The 19,139-nt window shown below is 39.9% G+C and overlaps 1 protein-coding gene across 3 annotated transcripts in view; it reads right to left on the reverse strand.

Annotated features, from left to right (window-relative positions):
* cntnap2a (contactin associated protein 2a) overlaps positions 1 to 19,139 on the reverse strand; it is a 383,275-nt gene that overhangs the window by 111,491 nt on the left and 252,645 nt on the right. For all 3 annotated transcript variants that reach the window (XM_086191985.1, XM_086191984.1, XM_086191987.1), the window contains 2 exons: positions 9,188 to 9,350; positions 2,536 to 2,642 (listed from right to left, as the gene is read on the reverse strand). In XM_086191985.1, the coding sequence (XP_086048111.1) occupies positions 2,536 to 2,642; positions 9,188 to 9,350 (270 nt within the window). The remainder of the gene's footprint in view (positions 1 to 2,535; positions 2,643 to 9,187; positions 9,351 to 19,139) is intronic.

Below are 19,139 nucleotides of genomic sequence, written 5' to 3' on the forward strand. Positions count from 1 at the left end.
CCACACACTCTGGCAATCTCTCTGACAACATATTGATGTTATGTTTGTGTTGATCTACAGACACAATGAGAAAGGCTCGAAGAATTACTCTCCCAAGAGAAATGTGAGTGTGACACTGAGAGAAACTTTCTTGATCAAAGATTTTTTTTACATGCTTAATTTGAAGGTTTTTTTTATGGTTTATAATATTCCCTATATTATATCCTTTCTTTAGGTATTCTTTTCTCTTTCGCGTGCTTTGATATTGCTTTGCTCATCCTGTTTCTTTCTTGCTGAGAGTCTATATCCTTTAATGGAACTAGTGTTTGGTAGGAGTGACCCCGCTGAGTGATCTCACAATGATCTGAACAAAAAACTCAACATGTTCAAAGCCTTGAGAAGCCCGGAGCACTGTGAGTGTTAGGTAATCAGCATTTCTCCTGAATTTACCTCACAGTGGTGACACACAATAGAAAGATTAAGGGGCAGGAAACACAAGAAGAAGAAGTAAGTGTGGGCACTGTAACTTTAAGAATGATTTCTATTACCTTCCTGGGAAGAAAAACAACTCTCACACAATCTAGAAAAACCTGCGGCCTTGTAGGGTGATTTGTGCGGACATGGTGGAAGAAGAGGAGGAGGAGGAGGAGGATGAAAACAGAGCAGAGCAGGAGGAGGCATCCCTCCCAACCTGGGATGAACCCAAAAAACTGTTGTTCTGCTGTTGTTTTGTTTGTGCAGAAGTTTCAACTTAAAGAAGAACTATTTCTTTGCTGAAAAGATTTTGACCGTATTGCCCACCTTTAGAGGCTGATTTTTTTTCCTAAGCCATGGTGTAAACTTTTCACTTATACAACAGGGAGAGAATTAGTAGCTAATGACCTAAAGCTGGGAAACTGCTACCTACATTTTTCTTAATAGCCACATTATTTTGGTCTCTGAGCACAAGCTGTACTGATCTTGGTAATGTGCATCCAATCCTGGCTACAATCTAGTTCAAATTGAGGAATCTGGAAATCAGCAGATCCCGAAACAAATCTCTCACATGGTTCAAACCTACAAAACTCCTGAAATTGCCAACTTGTCTCAAAATGTAATAATACTTTCTTTTCCAGTGACATAAAAAAGACGTGAATAAAGCTACTGGGATGTCACCTTTTGGTTTACAGTAACCAGTATGAAGGTTTGAATTTGGCTTTTTTTTTTTGGCCCTCTTCATTCTCATTTCAAGGTGCCATAGCTAGCATGCTAAGTCTCACTCCTGACTGACAGTTTGCTGTAGCTTGACACTATATTGTCCATCTTACTTTAAATGGCACCATGTACAAAATTAATATGAAGTTTTGCAGAAGATGTGAGATTAATTCTAAACTCATAAGGCAAATATTTGCTGAAATTCGGTGATTTTCTGTTTGATGTCCAAACACGAAGAGTTCTTTTTGTAATGGAGTTGGCCCCTGCTGGCGATTAGGAAAAATGTAGCTTCAAGTCACCTCTGCATTGGCTTCACCTTTCAGTCCTTCATCCACTCTATGCTCTTACGGCATGAAGACATCAGTGTTATATTCTCAACCTGGACAAAGCTCAGGAGACATTATACTTTTGACATAAGCTAAGCAGTAATGCTCATAATTAAACAGCGGAAATTAATGAAGATCCTGCTTTTGAACATCATGAACTTCATCCTCAACCTAGAGGTCCAGTTTCTCTCTCTGCACCAAGTGCAGTTTTACCAGGGGAGAACAGGGAATTTACTCCTTTTCCAACAATGCCCTGTTTACAACCATAAAGCTGTCTTCTAAGAGTGACCAGTTCCACTCAGACATTAGTTTAGAGCCCAATGGTCAGCCCAAGGGGACATGAGTGGACTACACATTTTACTGGCTGTTTTCAAATCTTTCTATCCCAAAAAAACCCACACACCCAAGACTCAAGGTCAATGCCATACCTTCAATTATCTTGTAGCGGAAGTAAGAAGAAATCATGGATTATAAGTGTTGACAAACACAAACACTGAAGTGCAGTCGTACAAACGACTCTCTTGTATCTTTTTATTTTCCTCTTGTGCTTTTCCATTTTATTTCCTCTCTGATGTATTTAAACTCCTCTGTTCTTGAGCTAAATCTCAAACTGTTCTCTTCTGTCAGAAATTTCACACTTCATTCACATAACATTTGTTTTAGATTGAACATACACAATGTTGCCAAAAACTCTTACTCTCTCTTAAGAGAAAACAACATTTGAGGGATATGGGAAGAGGGATGGCATTTTCAAAATTATAAGCCTGTAGAAAAAAAAAATCTCTCTGACTTTGTTGTCTTTTGTTTTGGATGGGTTTTGTCCTCTCATATAGATCAAACCAACACACACACACACACACACACACACACACACACACACACACACACACACACACACACACACGTCTGAAAACCTCAAAAGTTCATCTATCCCTTTGCTGAGAATGAAGGCAAAAAAAAAAAAGAGAATGCGAACAGTGGAAGGCCAGATAGACATGGTTTAGATAAACACAGCTGGACAGAAACACACACTTACACGTGTGGCAGGTGGCTCCAGTGTAACCTGTTCCATCACAGGTACAGCTGAAACTGTCCCACGTCTGTTTACACCGGCCGCCATGTTCACAGTGATTAGGCATACATCTGGACAGAGAGAGAGAGAGAGGAGGAATTAGAAACACCAATACACTGCCCAAGTATTTCATACTCATCAGAACATTCAATTCCCCCACAAAAAGTTCCATAAACATGATTTTACTCTGCTTTTATTGTATAATTAAGCAAGCAAGACAACAACATAAACTGTCAACAACCAGACCAAAACGAGTTTGAATAAACTGTGACCTGGAAGAGGAAGATTGTTCCGGGCGGCCAAGTCTGTCACATTTGTGAATTAAACCCAAACCCATTCAGCCCCAAGCAGAGACTTATTTAAAACATCTGGACACACAGAGATGCAGAGAAACTGAATCTATACCTTTAGGATTGAACAGAATCCCTTGCAGATCATAAAAAGTGAGATTTCCCCAAATCTCTGTTATATCAGCATGTCATCTGCATAGGTAAATGTTGGTCATATTTTTTCTACACAAGAAAAACCGGGCTGATATATTGTTCATCCCGCAATGTTTTTGATTTTATTCGTTTTAATCATACATACAAGCATGCAAAGAACACCTACACACCAATAAAGAGATCTTTATGAGAATCAGAAGTGCTGATTTTTTGCAAATTCTATTGTGCATGACTGGATGGTAGCACAACAAATGATGTGTATGGAATCTCCCAGATGTCTTGAGGGGCTTCTTCTTCTGTTTTCTTCTCAAACAGACAAAATTGGTTTGTTCTTGCTTTTACTAGTTCCAGATAATACCAAACTCCTATCGTCAAGCAGGGGCTGTTCAGCACTAGGTCAGCACTATAGTTGCTCACTGAGGCCCCGTTTACACGATGCAAAAACGGTGACGTTCCCATGCGTTCTGGCCTTTCTTTTACACGAAAACCAAGCTTCAAGTCACAGAAAACGATCATTTCTGAAAACTCTGGCCAAAGTGGAGATTTTGAAAAACTCTGTTTTCATGTTTGCATGTAAACAGGGGGAAACGGACATTTAGGCTTCAGAACGTTTAACTAACTCACTCGTGTCATTCGTTTTTTCTAGGATTCTGATTGGCTAGCATGACTTTACGTTTCTCGTTACACTGCCGCCTATAGGTTTGCCATGCTAATAGCAGCTCTTAACAGCGTATTTATGTGGGTTCGTGTAAATGAAGATATTTTGAAAACCGTCTGGTGTCAGCGATATTATTTTTGAAAATGTAGAGTGGGGAAACATCCGTTTTTGTAAATGTGTATGTATGTGTACATGTGGCCTGAGTTTCAGTCTTGGCAAACTCACAGGCAGCTTGCAATCCTTAGAACCCCTCACAGTCCTGATCTGATGGGTTCTCTTGACTCCTGGATAAAAGTGACTTAGTTGTGATGATGATCTTTGGCATTTGTACCCTGGCAATCATTCCAAACAGTAAAAGTTTTCTGTCCTAGCACCATCTTGACCCTTGTAGTATAAATGGCTATGGATGAAGCTTTTCACTTGAGGTCCCACTGTGGCTTCCGCTCTCCTGATTATGATTCATCTCACCTGTCGTGACCTGAACACCTGACGTCCCTCAGCTAATCAGGGAAACTATTTTATCCTCTCCAGCTCCTTATTCGTTGCTCCAGATATGCTGATAGAGATACAAACTTTTGGTCACTGTGCAATTTAGAATTTTCCTCCCCTCGCTCCTGCACACACTTGTCTCACTTGCTGTTCTTCCCCTGCACCACCAATACTTCTTGCACTCAGTTTAGCAATGAATTCCCTTGCAACCCAACCCAAAACCTTCTCAACCCAAGTCCCATGTCTGAAATAGAATAATAAAAAAAAGGTTAAAAGCCTTCTCCTCCTAACTATGAACATTGCATTTAGGATAGACCAGTTAACACAGTGTTTCTCTTGTTGAAATATGAATACAAGCTCCAGTCCTGAATAGATCAAAGTCCTGGTTGTTGTGGTTTTGATCTGCCTGCAGGACTGATGCAGACGGATCCCAAGGCGCTCTAGACTTAGAAACTGATTTTTCACACATAAACATGCACACATGTCCTCACGTTATGTGCTTAAAATATCTGAGTGTGCTTTTTTTTTTTTTTAAATGAATGAACTAAAGTGATGTTCGGATGAAAGCCAGCTGGAGGAAAAACAAACACTGACTCATGAGAGCTGCAGGGGTCCTTTTTAAAAAATGCTGGATTTTTCTCTTTTACTCATGTTAGGAAATGAGTCGGTTGAGCGGCACAGAGACGTTCAATCTCTGGAGGGAGACAAAAATCATTGTCAAAATCTATGGTGTCTAAAAACACTTTTTTTATGACGCATTGGCCGTCTAAGAACGATTTGCAGGAGCAAAGAAAGAATAAGGATCATACAGATATTTTGAGCGCAGCACATTTATGCCAGTAAAAATAAAGTATAGTGTTAGCTCAGACGGGCGGGCCAGGAAATAAAACTCAGCTCACAACTCTGTTATATTAGGTCAGCCATTCCAAAGCAGCCCAAATCACCTGACCACCCAGTTAATCTCTTTAATGGACCTGATTGCCAAATGTCAATTCAGCCATTTAAACTGCCTTCAGGTATACTCACAATTGAGTGGATTGTACCACCTTGAAGCATCATTTTCTCACAGTTATTTAATCTGATTACAGGACCAGCGCTTGAGTAATCTTGTGGGAGTAGAATGGCACGGGAGTGGAGAAGTGTGGCAACTTTGCATCCCCAAGTGTAAGTTTGACTACGTGGTTCACACAGCAGAGAGCTAAACCACCAGATTTCTTCATGTCCACGCCTGTGTTCCTGCAAATGCTAAAGCCCAACACTTCCATTTGTGCTGGAGACACAGAAAATGTACCATGCAGTGAGGAGAAATCCCACTAGTCAAAGGAACTGGACTCTGGGGGACTAACATGCTTGGCTCACGTGCAGATCGCCCTGTATGCATAGGCCCTTAGCCAACTTAACTTCTACTGCTTCCTCTGCACACCCTCCACCACCTTAACTCCTCCTTTAACTGCAGTGTCTTACTTTCATAAAGTCACCTCTGTTGTCATCGTTGGGAACCCTTTAAGGGTCTCTGCTGCTGCTGCTCCACCTACCTTCACAGTTCCACATATACTCAAAGGGAGAATAGAGTCGTACTGCCAAGTGAACCCACCAAAAAAGGTGACGTTCTTTTGACTGAAATCCTTCAGGTAAAAAAAAACAAACAAACATGTGTGGCCACCATGTTAACTAGCCTGTGTTCTTAATGTCTTAGTTATGCATTAGGTTGAACCTTTGAGAACCAAAAGAACACTATAAAAACACAACAAGGTGAACATTAGAAAGTTATAGGACAGGGCATATACAGAGACACAGAAATTCTAGATTGTTCACACATGGACTGTGTGCATATGCCAATGCATGTGTTTTTGTGCCTTGTGGAATGCCAAGGACACATACACTGAATGGTGATTAGGGTAGAGTCTGTGGTAATGAATGTGTGTGCGTATGTGTGTGTAATTTGTGTGTGTGTGAGTTTCACATTTTCCACAAACCGCAGCCAAAACAGAATCCCACAGTCGAACAGCATTTATCAAACACGGGTCAGACAGGGCTATTGAGCTGCCTTCCAAGACATTCTGATTAGTTAGACGGTAACACTGCCCACATTCATCTTCCATGGCAGTACAGGGCCAACTACATGTAGTCTGACGCAACATTTTCGAGTAATAGAGATGTACACGACTACAGTTAACTATTGTGGACACTTTAGGAGCTTCATTTGTTCTGATCACAATCAGTCCATAGCCACAAACTATCACTGGCGCACCACGATCTGCAATTCAAATAATTTCATACTTCGTTACCTCCCGTGAGCATTGCAAAAAGCAAAACAAAAGATACCAGAAGGCTGACAGCAATCCCTGAAGTTAAATGCAACAACTTATCTAAAAGGGAGGGCTGATAACTTTGATGTGCTATTTTATCTCGTGTCTTAATATCAAAATGCAGATAGAAAAGGGTAGCTGGTGAACAGAGAGCACATGACAGCTAAGAAGAAAGACATTATCTTTAAAAATTAAGGGAACCCCAAAACACAGACTCAAAACTGGAGGAGCTAGACAAGAGTAGCTCTGTACTTACACGCATACCTTTGAAGAATGTTCCCCCAAAGGTTCATTTGTTAACTCAAAAGTACAATACTGTTTATCAAGAGGCCAACAGAAAGGGTAATCTATAGTTTCAAGTATTTGTATTCTTTTAGATACACAAAAGTACCTCAATTTATGCAGGGCTAAGATGTTGGACTTATATCTCACATAGACAGATCCAGTAATCTGTTACGACCTTTGATGGAATCACTATCTAATTTAGAAGTCAGTAATCTTTCTACAGAATAGAAATTGTTCACTTGGCTTCAAAGTAGCGTGGAAAAAAGGGATAAATGACTTTAACAGGCCACAAAATTAAGCTTGTAATTGTTGTGACATTTGGGTATGGACCGGGAACTTAGACACTGATCTGAAACTGCTTTTAAATACAAAAACCCTGTTTGACACACAATGTAGTTTTTCAAATGTGTCTGTCTGCATTAGTGGCTCTAAGGCCTAAATTGTCCCTAAACTATAATTCTAGCAAAACAGACCTGTCTCGAAGTGAGAACAAAATTGATCAAAAGAAGGCAGGAGCAGTAGGTGTCCACTCTTCTGAGCAAGGGTAGTGATGAATGTAAGTGTTACCAACCAACCTGACCTGAAAACAAATCCCTCAGTTTGGTGCCGATGTTGTTCTGATCTGCGTTAAGTTCAACTCCTTAATGTTGCTTTCCAGTCGTGTTCCCCCTCACAGCTTCAAACCCTCTTAGCTACCTGTCAAATGATGAGCTAAACTAAGCTTAATCCTCACAGGTGAAACCAGTTTTCAAAATATTTTTGCACCAATTTTGGGTGAATAAGCATTCCAGTTGAACTCAGGATGATTTGGCAAATATATCTAAATGTGTTTGTCTAATCGATGACAGGGAAATAAATTGAAATGTCAGTGAGTTGTAACGAATGCTTCCAGAGTGCCAACATTGGAACGTAGTGTGCAGCATCTCCTACTCTGATATTTATGGCAATGAAGTAGACAAATGTTCATCCCTGATGTTTGATAAAGATTAGACTTCATTGGCTTCTTTTTGTTTTAAATGAATTGCAGTCACACATCTCCTTACACTTTGAATACACGCCATCAATTATGCTGATTTGCCAGTATGACAAGAGCATTATTCTGATAAGAACGCACCGCTTACTCTTCATGTGAAGGAGATAAGCGTATGTGTGTAATAACGTAGTACTGTTTGTAGTAGTTGGAATATCGTGATGTGCTTTGAAAAGACAAAGCAAAAACCAAATAAACCAGAGTCAAATAGAAGTGAAGATTAAGGGAAAGTCGAGATAAAGTTAAAGGAAAATAACAAAAGACCCAAAACGCCCACTGTCGATATAAATCCAAAACGATAAGAGTAAAAACAAGAAAAAAATACATTCCATAAACACAATAGAAGGAATAAGCGCAATAAAAGTAATACAAATAAGACTACACATAAAGATATCACATGAGAGCAAATGAAATGAATAAGAGAATAAGATAAAGTAAAAACGTAAAAGCTGGTCTCTAGAAATGGGTTGTGAGAGGGGATTTAAATGAAGTCAGTTATTCGGCGAGCCTTATCTCTTCAATTCCCTTTAGATTTAAGTCAAAGTGTGGACAACCACTTCAAATAGGCTTGTACACTGAAAACTTCCAAACAGGGAATACTCATATACTTCAACTTGACAACCACCTTGAAAATACAAAAAAAAACAAAAAAACAACCTAGTACAACAGTAAATCATATTTTTGCATTTTACCAGTGTTGCAGCGGAGTATCTTGCATTTTCACTCTGGAAGGTTGTTTGTTTTTTTTAAACAAGAAAATATGAACCATCCATCCATTTTCTACCGCTTATCACGGGGAGGGGGCTGGAGCCTATCCCAGCAGCCTTTGGGTTCACCCTGGACAGGTCACCAGTCCATCACAGGACCAACACATAGAGACAGACAACCATTCACACTCACAGTCACACCTACAGTCAATTTAGAGTATCAATCAGCCTCGTCCCCTCTTGATGTCTTTGGACTGTGGGAGGAAGCTGGAGAACCAGAGAGAACCCTCACAGGAACAGGGAGAACATGGAGACTCACACAGAAAGATCCTGTGATGGAGCCGGGACTCAAACCCAGAACCTTCTTGCTGTGAGGCGACAGTGCTGACCACTGCACCACCGTGCCACCCATAAAGACTTCAACAAATATGAACCAATTAACCAAAAATGTGGTTTAGTTATCAAATCCTATTGTTCAGCTTACTGTCGTTTTTCAACTGTTAAGTACAACAAAGTCAACTGCAATGAGGTGAATTTTCCTACATATTGAAGTATGGTACTGAATGACGAGCCATCTTTCAATACGTGATGATGTTGAAAAAATTTGGTCCGTACAATAAAAGTATCTAAAGTCGCTACCCAGTTGTACACGTGTAACAGTTTCAAGTGTGAATACGTAAATGCTGTTGTCTTACCTGTCTATGATGGCACACATGTCTAGGCTGACATTCTCAAAAGCTCCCATGGTGCCCTTCTCCACTGCATGCAGATCAGCTGGCTGGTCATCCACCAGGATTGCTTGCATGCATCCCTGGAAGGAGCGCTGAGAGGGCGGGAACAACGTCTGGAGAAAATATCCTGAAAATAGTAAAAGAAACAAATACATGTTTGTTTTTTTGTACAAGTAAAAATCACAGCTGTTTTTTGTGTGAGAATGAGTAAACGCGACAAGAATAATAAAAGAGAATTTGAAGGAGAACAGAAAGGAGAAGTTTGGTGGCAGCATGTGTTTGAACAATGCTCTGCAAAAGGGAAATGCGTACATGAGAAAGTCTGTAGGAATTAGAAAAAAAGAGATCATAAACAAGGATAGGTGGATTCTTTTGATCTGGGAGTTAAAACACATCATGAACAGAAGACCAGCTGCAGAAGAGGACATCAAACTTAACAACATCATTTTTTTTTGTCCAGGAACAAACCATACAAGGCTAGTGCCTGGTTGTTTTCACTTTTACAGCCGTGAACCTTCAATGGCCTTTTTGTTTTTAGAGCTCATCCACAAGGCCCATTAGCCACTATACCAGTGCTAATGCTGCAATATACTAGAGGACATATAGCTTTGACTATATACAGTACCGTTATGGGATACAAGAGTCAATGGCCCATCTAGATGTGTCACTGGGCCTTGACTAAAACATGACAAAGGCCAGGACAAAGCTCACTGCATTGTCTATGCATGTGTGTGTGTGTGTGTGCATATGTCTGTGTACATTTACTAAAGTCCTTGACCCATTTGTGTATCCTGCATGTGACTCGGTGCACCTGTACTAAGTATAATCCGTGCGTGCAAATCTATAGGTGCTATTACAGTGTGCATGTGCTGCAGGGAATGGGAGGTGAGAGCTTCGATTTCGATCTTTGCCACAAGTACACTCGTAAAACACTCACTCTCAATGACATCTCCATCATTTTGATGTTATAACCTGTCACACTCTCCAGCATGCCTGTCAGCCTCAAGGCCGAAGCATCAACGAGGCTTATTGTAGAGGGTGTTTGGGCTGTTTGTGTGTGAACCAATGTAATTGTAGATTATGGGGATGGCTGACATTTCAGCAAATAAAGCAGCAAAAGTGTCGTCATCCAGCCGGGGATCTTTGCTGTACGTTGTATAGTGCAGTATTTCTTCCTGCCTGCCTCTGTCCCATCCCCCCTACTAAAGTATAATGTGTGTGGTTTGTGTAGTGTTTGTCCTTCTCCTCTTCTGATTTTCATTTCCTTCCCTGAGTTTCTGCTGACATCTTTGCCATCTGTCTTCTCTCCTGCTACACCTGTCTGCTGTCTTCTCAGAGGAGACGGACAGACAGAGAAAGAAGAGAGTGAGTGAGAGAGAAAGAGAGAGAGAGAGACCGTGAGATGGTTTGGAAATCAAGAGCAGACTACAGCTGGCAGCACTTTGCGTTCTATGGATAGCATACGAATGCAAAGGAAGCTGACAGTTCGGCACAGCATGGAACAATGTATTATACGATGCTCATCTGTGAGAGTTGACTGTGTGTGTGTTCCACTTGGGTCTTTTCAAAGTCTAAGTATATTCCAAATCATCCTACGTCCTATATGTCACCTGTCACGTACTTCTATAAACAGAACGATTTTTTTACCTGCATTAAGGGTTGTGCTTACAAAATGCACTGGAAGATAACTGTTTCCAAATGATGAGACGTTTTCATTTTAGAATCATCGCTGGAACTATTTTGCGTCAAAACTGCTGGGTGCACTGACTTTATGCAGTAACCCCCCCACCCAAAAAAACCTTGTTTGACAACTGGAAGAGCGACTGCTGCTATAATGGGAGACTTTGTAAGAGAGGATGGGGAGGACGACTTCTGAACAAAGACTGTCAATTCTGCTAAGCTAGTTAGCGTTCAGCTGGTTTCTGATAGCTTCAGTCATCTTGCGGACAGCAAACACGCATAATTCCCAATGAGTGAGCTGTGGGTAGAGTCCCTATCAAAGACCACACAATAAAGTGAGAAAAGCATAATGCTGAATGCCTGATAGAGGAATACATCTTTGATAAGAACCTTAACATCTGCGTAATCCTCCACCTTTATCTGCAATACACCATTGAAATTTAGATTTAAGTAGCCACTTAACCTCTTGTATCTCCATGGAGAAATTAGCAGCTGTACTGGGAGGCTCCCTTGTGTTAATTTGATTAACAGTATACCTGTCTGCCTCGGCATTACATTACACTAATATGCATACTGAATGTACATCTAATTGACTAAATGAAGAGTAAAATTCACCCTGACAGTAGTCATGCTTTTGGTTCGGTCAAGGAATTACCTTGCCTTCCTGTGGCTGTTACGATTATCTGATAAAAGCCTATACCTCTCAAAAAATGTGTACAAGTCAAACTACAGCTGGTCAAGATTAAAGAGGTACAGTCAAACTAGGGATGCAAACAATTAATCGATTATCGATTGTCGATAAGAAATTACTTGACTAAAATAAATTAATCGCGTTTTGAACCAGCAATTCCCCGTCAGTCCATGTGAGGGCGCGCTTGACGCCAGACGTACTTGACGCACACGCGGGAACATTTGCAGGATGAAGAGGTCTAGACGGAGTGCAGTACGGAGCCACTTCAAGCTGATAAATGACGACAAAGAGGCCAAATGCAAAACACGTGGAAGTATTTTAAAATACAACAACTCCACATCTTCGCTGAATTACCACCTAAATACGTTGCATTCAGCGAGTGGCTCTCAGCCTACCATCACCACAGCGCTGGCAGAAGGGTATTATCCAGCGGATATGTAGCATGGTTACTACAGACATGCTATATATCACAGTGTTTCTCCATGTATCACAGTTGAAAGGCTAAAATCCGCTCTTCACTTTTAACACCAAAAAAGAAAATATATATATCCTGTATTCGTGAATGTACTACTTAAGAATTGTGTTTTTCTGCAAAGTGACAGTGCACTCATTTATTTTCATGTCAAAGTAGTCTACATATTATTACATTCTTCTATTCGTGAATGAATATGTTGTTCCCTGCCCTGAATAAATCTTTGATTAAGGAATATGATTTGCATTTTTTCTGTATATCATAAGGAAGATAGCATTTTATGTGACGTAAACAGTAGATAGAACCTATTGATTCAGGGGGAAATTAAGCTTCTTAGAAAAATTGCCGTTTATCAATTAATCGATCATCGATCGATAAGATGGAACAACTATCGATTAATGAATTACTCGATAATTTGCATCCCTAAAAACAAACAGTTGTGAGCAAAATCATTATAACCTCACATCAAAGCGAAGAATACCTCTGTTTGCTTATTCCCTGAAAGCAACAACACTTTTTTTTAAATTTTAATTTCTAGTATAAACAACAACAACAAAAATATATATTTATATATCTCACATAAGCCCTGAGGATCTGGAACAGCAGCAATCATCCCCTGCAGACTCGCTGGCACTCTATCACAGCCCTCATGTTGTGCCCAAAGAGCTTCTCTTACAATACAGAAGGAATAGACTGAGAAGACCAGCGCCACACTGAGCCTGCAGGCTCTCAGGATGCACAGTGCTTGTTTTTCTCATCCCAGCACATATACAGCAGGATGTATCAGCTTTAAAACAGGGTACAAAATCATCCTAAAGGCTATAAGTTATGAATACATAAAAAAATATGAAACATTACAAGGAGTGGGGGGGGGGGGGGTTTCCGTAAATATGTGGGTTTTTTTTTTTTGTAATCACCTGCTACAATTGCTGGAGATTCTGGTGCAGTGGTCATTGTTTAAGGAGCAAAGCCATGTTCGTGTGATGTCATCAAACCTCGAAATCTATGACTTTGATCTGACTTTCATCTTAGAGCCTCCATGCTTCAGATTTTTGTCATCTTAAAAGCTAAATTTGTTATCTCGGTGCCACTATAGTGACGCATGTGACTTTCTTATTGTGTCGGATCACTTCTGCTCCATTATAAAATGAATCAGGCAGAAAATTGTGAAAGAGGAAGCAATTTTTTCCCCACTTTGCTGCCTTTTTCTTTTTCCTTTCTTTTCTCCATGTGCCATGAGTTTAATTTACCTGTGAAATGATTTGTTGGTTTGTGGTTTGCAAACGGCACATGGGACTGCCACCCTTCTATAGATTTATTGTGATGTTGCCTTATGCTAATTGCACATTGCCAGTCCACGTGCATCCAATTTAAGCTCTTTTGTGATTCATCGACATACTCAGGTGGGTAATGAACAGATTTGGCTGCTGGTGCACGTTTCACAAATCCCACGTAGGATCTTCTTAGATGCCTTGCGTTGCACGAACAAATGTAATGAAAATGTAAAAATGTAAGAAGTCAAGATTCATCTTTCTGGAGTCCAAAATCTGAGGATGGTTCATGCATTCGTCTCCATCAGTTCTCATGGCTGTGATGCTAATGCTGTTGGGTGAATGTTTTTCGGCCCTGGACAGAACGCAGCAATCACACCAGCATTCACAATCGTTTAGTCTCCTATTAACCTAACATGCATGTTTTTGGTCTGTCAAAGGAAGCAGGAGAACTTACACATGCACAAGTAGAGAGCACAGAACGGCTCCAAACCAGTCTGCAGGTTCTTAAACACCGCACCACCACGCTGCCCAGTCACTCAGATTTCAATGGTTTATATGCACATAAAAGTGAACTTATAAAGCCAGTACTTAAAACACTTCATTTGGGTACAAAACAGAATCACTCTCACACTCTTTTTATAGTCTTTAAAAGACATACCGTTTTGCCTCGACTGAGTACATTTCTGGCCTGCTCACAGGCTAGATCCAATCAGATCTCTCTAACTGGCCCTAGAATATGATCCAGATCTGGGTCCCAAAACAGAGTCTATTAGGGAAACTCTGGATTTCCATTTCCGGAAGGGAGTTCATTCAATCTTGAAAAAGAGTGGTAACTCCAGTCCGTTTCATAAAGAGAGGAAACTTAAGCTGTGAGTCGGTTACTATGGCAACTGAGTCTGAAGCTAACCTGGTTGGGAGCAGGTTTTCCTCTATAGATAGAGCCAGAAAAACTTTTTCATTTCCTCATCCACTCATTGGTTTCATATCATGCGCATTTTAGTGTAGTTTTACCATCTATCTGAATAAATACACAGGTTGGTTTATACTGTCTTCTGGGCATACTATATAAATACACTTATTTGTCCAACATGCAGGGCTTCCGCATGAAGTGCCTGAAAATGTAACCAAAAACTTTTTAAAGCCAATAAAACACGTGCATGTATGTATTCAGTGTCTTTTAGAGCCTGTGTGGTTGTCGATGTTGTCCTGTCCTTGTACTGACTACAATCTCCCACCCTTTATTGTGGTATGTTCTTTGAGTTGAGGGTTTTATTTTTCATGAAAGAAAATGTTCATAGTCTCTAAGACTGATGGCCGAAGAAGTAAAAAGGGAAAAAATTCTGTGATACTGCCTGACTCAATGCACCAACTTTATAAATTGGTAAGAAAGTGGAAAAAGCCAAACTAATAAAGGACACGCTGCATAATTCCACAGTTATCAAACAGCAGCATGCTTCAGGATGGATGCTCTTATAATTGACTAGTCTCTCATTAGTATATCTATTTATCCCCTGTTCCTGCAGAGAAAAGACCATGACTTTATGGCCCTGTGTATGTGCATATGTGCTGTGTGTGAGTGTCCGCCCGCCTGCCCTCTTGAGAATTTCAATTTGCGGATGTCTCGTGTCAGTTACTTACTAATTTCTCTAAGCGCAGTGTCAGGAGTAAGAAACTACTCCCCGTAAAATAGGCTTTGGGTTCAGGAGACTGCTTCTAAAAGCAGACACTCAAAGGATAGAGGGTTGGAGACGAAAGAAGAAGGGGAGACGATATAGCAGGCAAAAAGCTTGGTTAAAAAAGGTCAAGAGGATGAGAGGTGGACAAGAAATCGCAGAGAATGAAAGAATATGGAGGGTGGGGGGAATTGAGAAAAGAAAACAAGTGAGGAGGGAATAGAATTTAGAAAGAGGGCAGAGTTGAGGGTAAGTTGACAGACGCTCAGAGCCAAGTCCCTTTCTGCAGCTGACATCTAAAGTATAAAATCTTGTAACTCAGTAACCTTGGTGTTACACAGTGCCATGTGAATTTTAATGCCTCCACATCACAAAAAGAAGGGCAATTATTCTGAAAGCAATGTTGTTACTTCAGCAGCATTGAACCCAACATACTTCTGAAGAAAAATTTAAGTGTAATAGACAAAAAAAAAGTGCCATAGTGAAACTGCCAGTGTGAGAGCAATAGTAATAGTACAGAAAGTAAAATGTAGCATTTGCATCACATTTGGATGTTTTTTGGATCTGCAGAATGCCAATCTGTGTGTGTGTGTAAAAGTGTATATGTTTATATACACGTGTATATGTAAACATAAACAGGTTTTTTTTGTTTTTGTTTTACCTTAAGCAGCCTCTCTTTTTGTTGTATTATGTAACTTTTACCAATGTGTATTTGCTGTTTATTGGCTGCTACACAGTACGTTGCATCTCACAGGCACAACACAACCTGCAGGACAGATCCAGGATACTGATGTTATGTCGCATGTTCCTCAACCAGGGAGCTATAGACAAAAATCCAACTGACACAGATGAGCCCAAAGAAACTAGTGTCCATCTGTGTCACACAGTGGGGCAGACAGCTGTTATAGCTGGGGAACGGACATCCCTGGTGCTTCAAACTTTACACTAGTCACTTGATAATAAAAATGTCAGTCAATATCACGCTTGAAAATAATTAAATGGCTCTGACCAAAAAAGAAAAGAAGCTACGTCTAAAAAGGGTTTTCTTCTTGAGGAAAATGACCAACATTCAAGATCCTTATTAGAGAGAGAGAGACAGAACAGATGGCTTTTGAGCTCTGTTTTGAAAAATATTTATTTATTTAAATGAGTGTTTTTGCCCTCATGTTTTCTCCCATTCATGCACAGGGAGATGGACTTTATTTAACTCTCCAACATTCTGTTCACACTGAATATGATCTGTTTTTATTTGAAGTACTATACCCTACATGTTAATGAGTCAACTTATAACCTCGGTCACATTTGATATCTGGTATAATATCAGAAAGGATGAGCATAAGAAAGTCTTTGTTTGTTGACTTGACTCTCTTGAACCATCGTTGCATATTTTCCAGTGTACCCGGCAAAATGTCTATAGAGGGAGAGTTGTTGTTTTGCTCATGAGGTGACCTCAAACGCTTTCTGAATATATTTAATTACTGATTGGCTTGAGACTTTCATGCTGTTGCTCCAGTAAAAATTATCAAAATAAGAGGCCCATGCCATGAAAAAATCATGACACTATTAAATTAAAGAGGTCCTGCTGGTCTGCAAAAAGCGCAGATGGTGCATAACTTAATCACATGTGCATGAAGAATTAAAAATCTATCATAAAGTAGTTAGGACAGACACAATTAAATCATTATGAAAAAGTGTCTTTTAACACAATTGATCACCCGGTTAACCCTGACATGAAAACAAGCTTATTGCTTCTAACATTAAGGAATTTGTGACAATTCAGAGAGCGTACAGAAACCGAAAGATGGAGTATGTGTGAACCTCACATCTCATAATAGATCAAGAAACATCCTAAAATTCTGTGCAAAGCCACGCAGGACAATTTTTTTTGTCGTTGTTGTTGTTTTTTACGAGGTTGATGCTAAAAGACCTGAACTAATATGAATATTCGTCTCCTTCTTGACCCAGTTCCTACCTCCGATAGGGCATTTTTTTTAATACAAGCAGCCAGTAACATCCTTGGAACATACAACTAGAGACTATGAACTAAAAAGAAAAAGTTAGAAAAATTTTCATTTTGTTTGCAAGCTACTCGTTAAGAGACAGCCCTCCTCAAACTCACAGCCGTGGTAGTACTTCAGCTGAGCTCTTATTTTGACACAAATTATTTGGCTTTTTATCTTTAAACCGGATAGTTCTTTGATCGATGGATGATAATATTCCAAACATGGAATGAAGTTTCCTCACAGACAGTTTTTGGTCCAGTTCATATCACTCTATATATGAAGCCTTTATGTGCACAAAAAGGCATATTTCTTAAAAATTGAAATTCAAAACAAAAACAAAATAAATGCACTTACAAACTGTAATATGGTTCAATAATTTTTTGCAATATTTCAAATTTTGCATGACGGATGTTATGTTAAGATATTCAATTGTGTATATGATTATAAATCTATCTTCAGACTCATCTCTTTAAGCAGCTATGCTGATGACACACTGTTCTATGGGAATGCACCTTCAGAAACTAAATATATTTCGGACCTCAACCAGAATAAAGCAACATTTTTGCTGTAGGTCTTCAGGCTCAGCGAGAGAAACTGGGCTCAATATTGAAATATCTGCGATTGAGTGTACTCCTGTGGTTACTTTTATTCAGAGCTAAATGGTAATATCTGCTTTTGATTTAAAAAAAAAAAAAAGAAGCCTAACAGCTGTCAGCACTCTCTCTCTTTTTTGAGAGCTCCAGGTAGTCCTGCAGTGTCCTACTTGTTCCAAAGTGCAGGCAGCTTCAAGTTTGTACGCTTCCAAAGACTGGATCAGTGCGCCTCAGGGTCTGAGAACAACCGAAAGTGCATCTTTAAAAGTTAAGATTAAACTCTGCCCTGCACATTGAATCGCATCAACTGTATGAAAGATGTTAAACCAATTACATTTGACTGAACCTGTTTCACTTGTGCTATTTATCTCAATTAAAAGGCAGGACTCTTGCTAACTTGACCACACGCTCATAAATTCAGCTTCTATTCCAGTTAACACAGGCTGGTAACTACCTTAGACAATAGCAGATAATTTTATGTAAGTAGGTGCAGCTTTTTTTTTTCTTCCTTTTTTTAAATGCTTGAATACAAAAATTAGCTGTTATCCTGGTGCATTGATCCTTTGTCACTGAAATCTTGCTGTATCAAAGTTTCAAGCTGTAATTTATTTATTCTTTCTGCCTTTTTATCCATGGATAGGTGTGGCGGTCCACCCTCAAAAGCCCACTTATCAGGCCTGAGTAGCTTTAATGTGGTTGTTGGCCATGCTGTTAAAAAGCAGCAGAAAAATACAGAAGCAGACAAACCCTCTTTTTTCATCGTCTCTTTGGTGGCAAAGATTTACCGTTCGAAAACAATCTGGTGGTCGCTTTAAAAAAAAAAATTAATGTAAAGCAACTTTGTTCCTTACATGTTAAATTTGACAAAGATAGCACAGCATAAAGCTATACAGCAATATTTTCAGCCCGATGAGAGTGAATACTTTTTTACGCAGTTCAATGATAAACAACTGTTGACAACAAATAATTGATGTTTTCAAGCAGTGACTTTAGAAGCAGATGGCTACCTGGACGACTTGAAACTGCATTGAAGCACCCTGTATATAAAAGAACATGCAATGCTCATAATCCTGAGGGCTTTTTGCTAATTATGGCAAACTGACAGAACACTTTCAATGTCATATAAATATGTTGATGCAATACTGGTAGAAAGCTGGAGGACAGCTTAATGGGCTTGGCCTCTCTAACTCATCAAGCTGAGGGATCAGAGAGAGTAATTGAGGCCAAGCCAAAGGCTTAACCATCTTCTGTACACTGACCATATTATTCGGTTACCTCGGCTGGGATGAACATTTGTCCCAGAATGTGATGATGTGGGATGTTTTGAATAAATGCTCTAGATATTCTGCAGTATGCATGTGTGAGTGTGTGCATCAGCTCTCGGGAGTGAATCACACATCTTCAGACACACACACACACACACACACACACACACACACACACACACACACACACACACACACACACACACACACACACACACACACACACACACAGGCGCCGTGCTGTCAGATGACTTGAGGCTGTCAT

Source organism: Aulostomus chinensis, chromosome 21, assembly GCF_037954235.1.
Source record: "Aulostomus chinensis isolate RoL2024-O1b breed Wild chromosome 21, RoL_Achi_v1.0, whole genome shotgun sequence".
Taxonomy (NCBI): domain Eukaryota; kingdom Metazoa; phylum Chordata; class Actinopteri; order Syngnathiformes; family Aulostomidae; genus Aulostomus; species Aulostomus chinensis.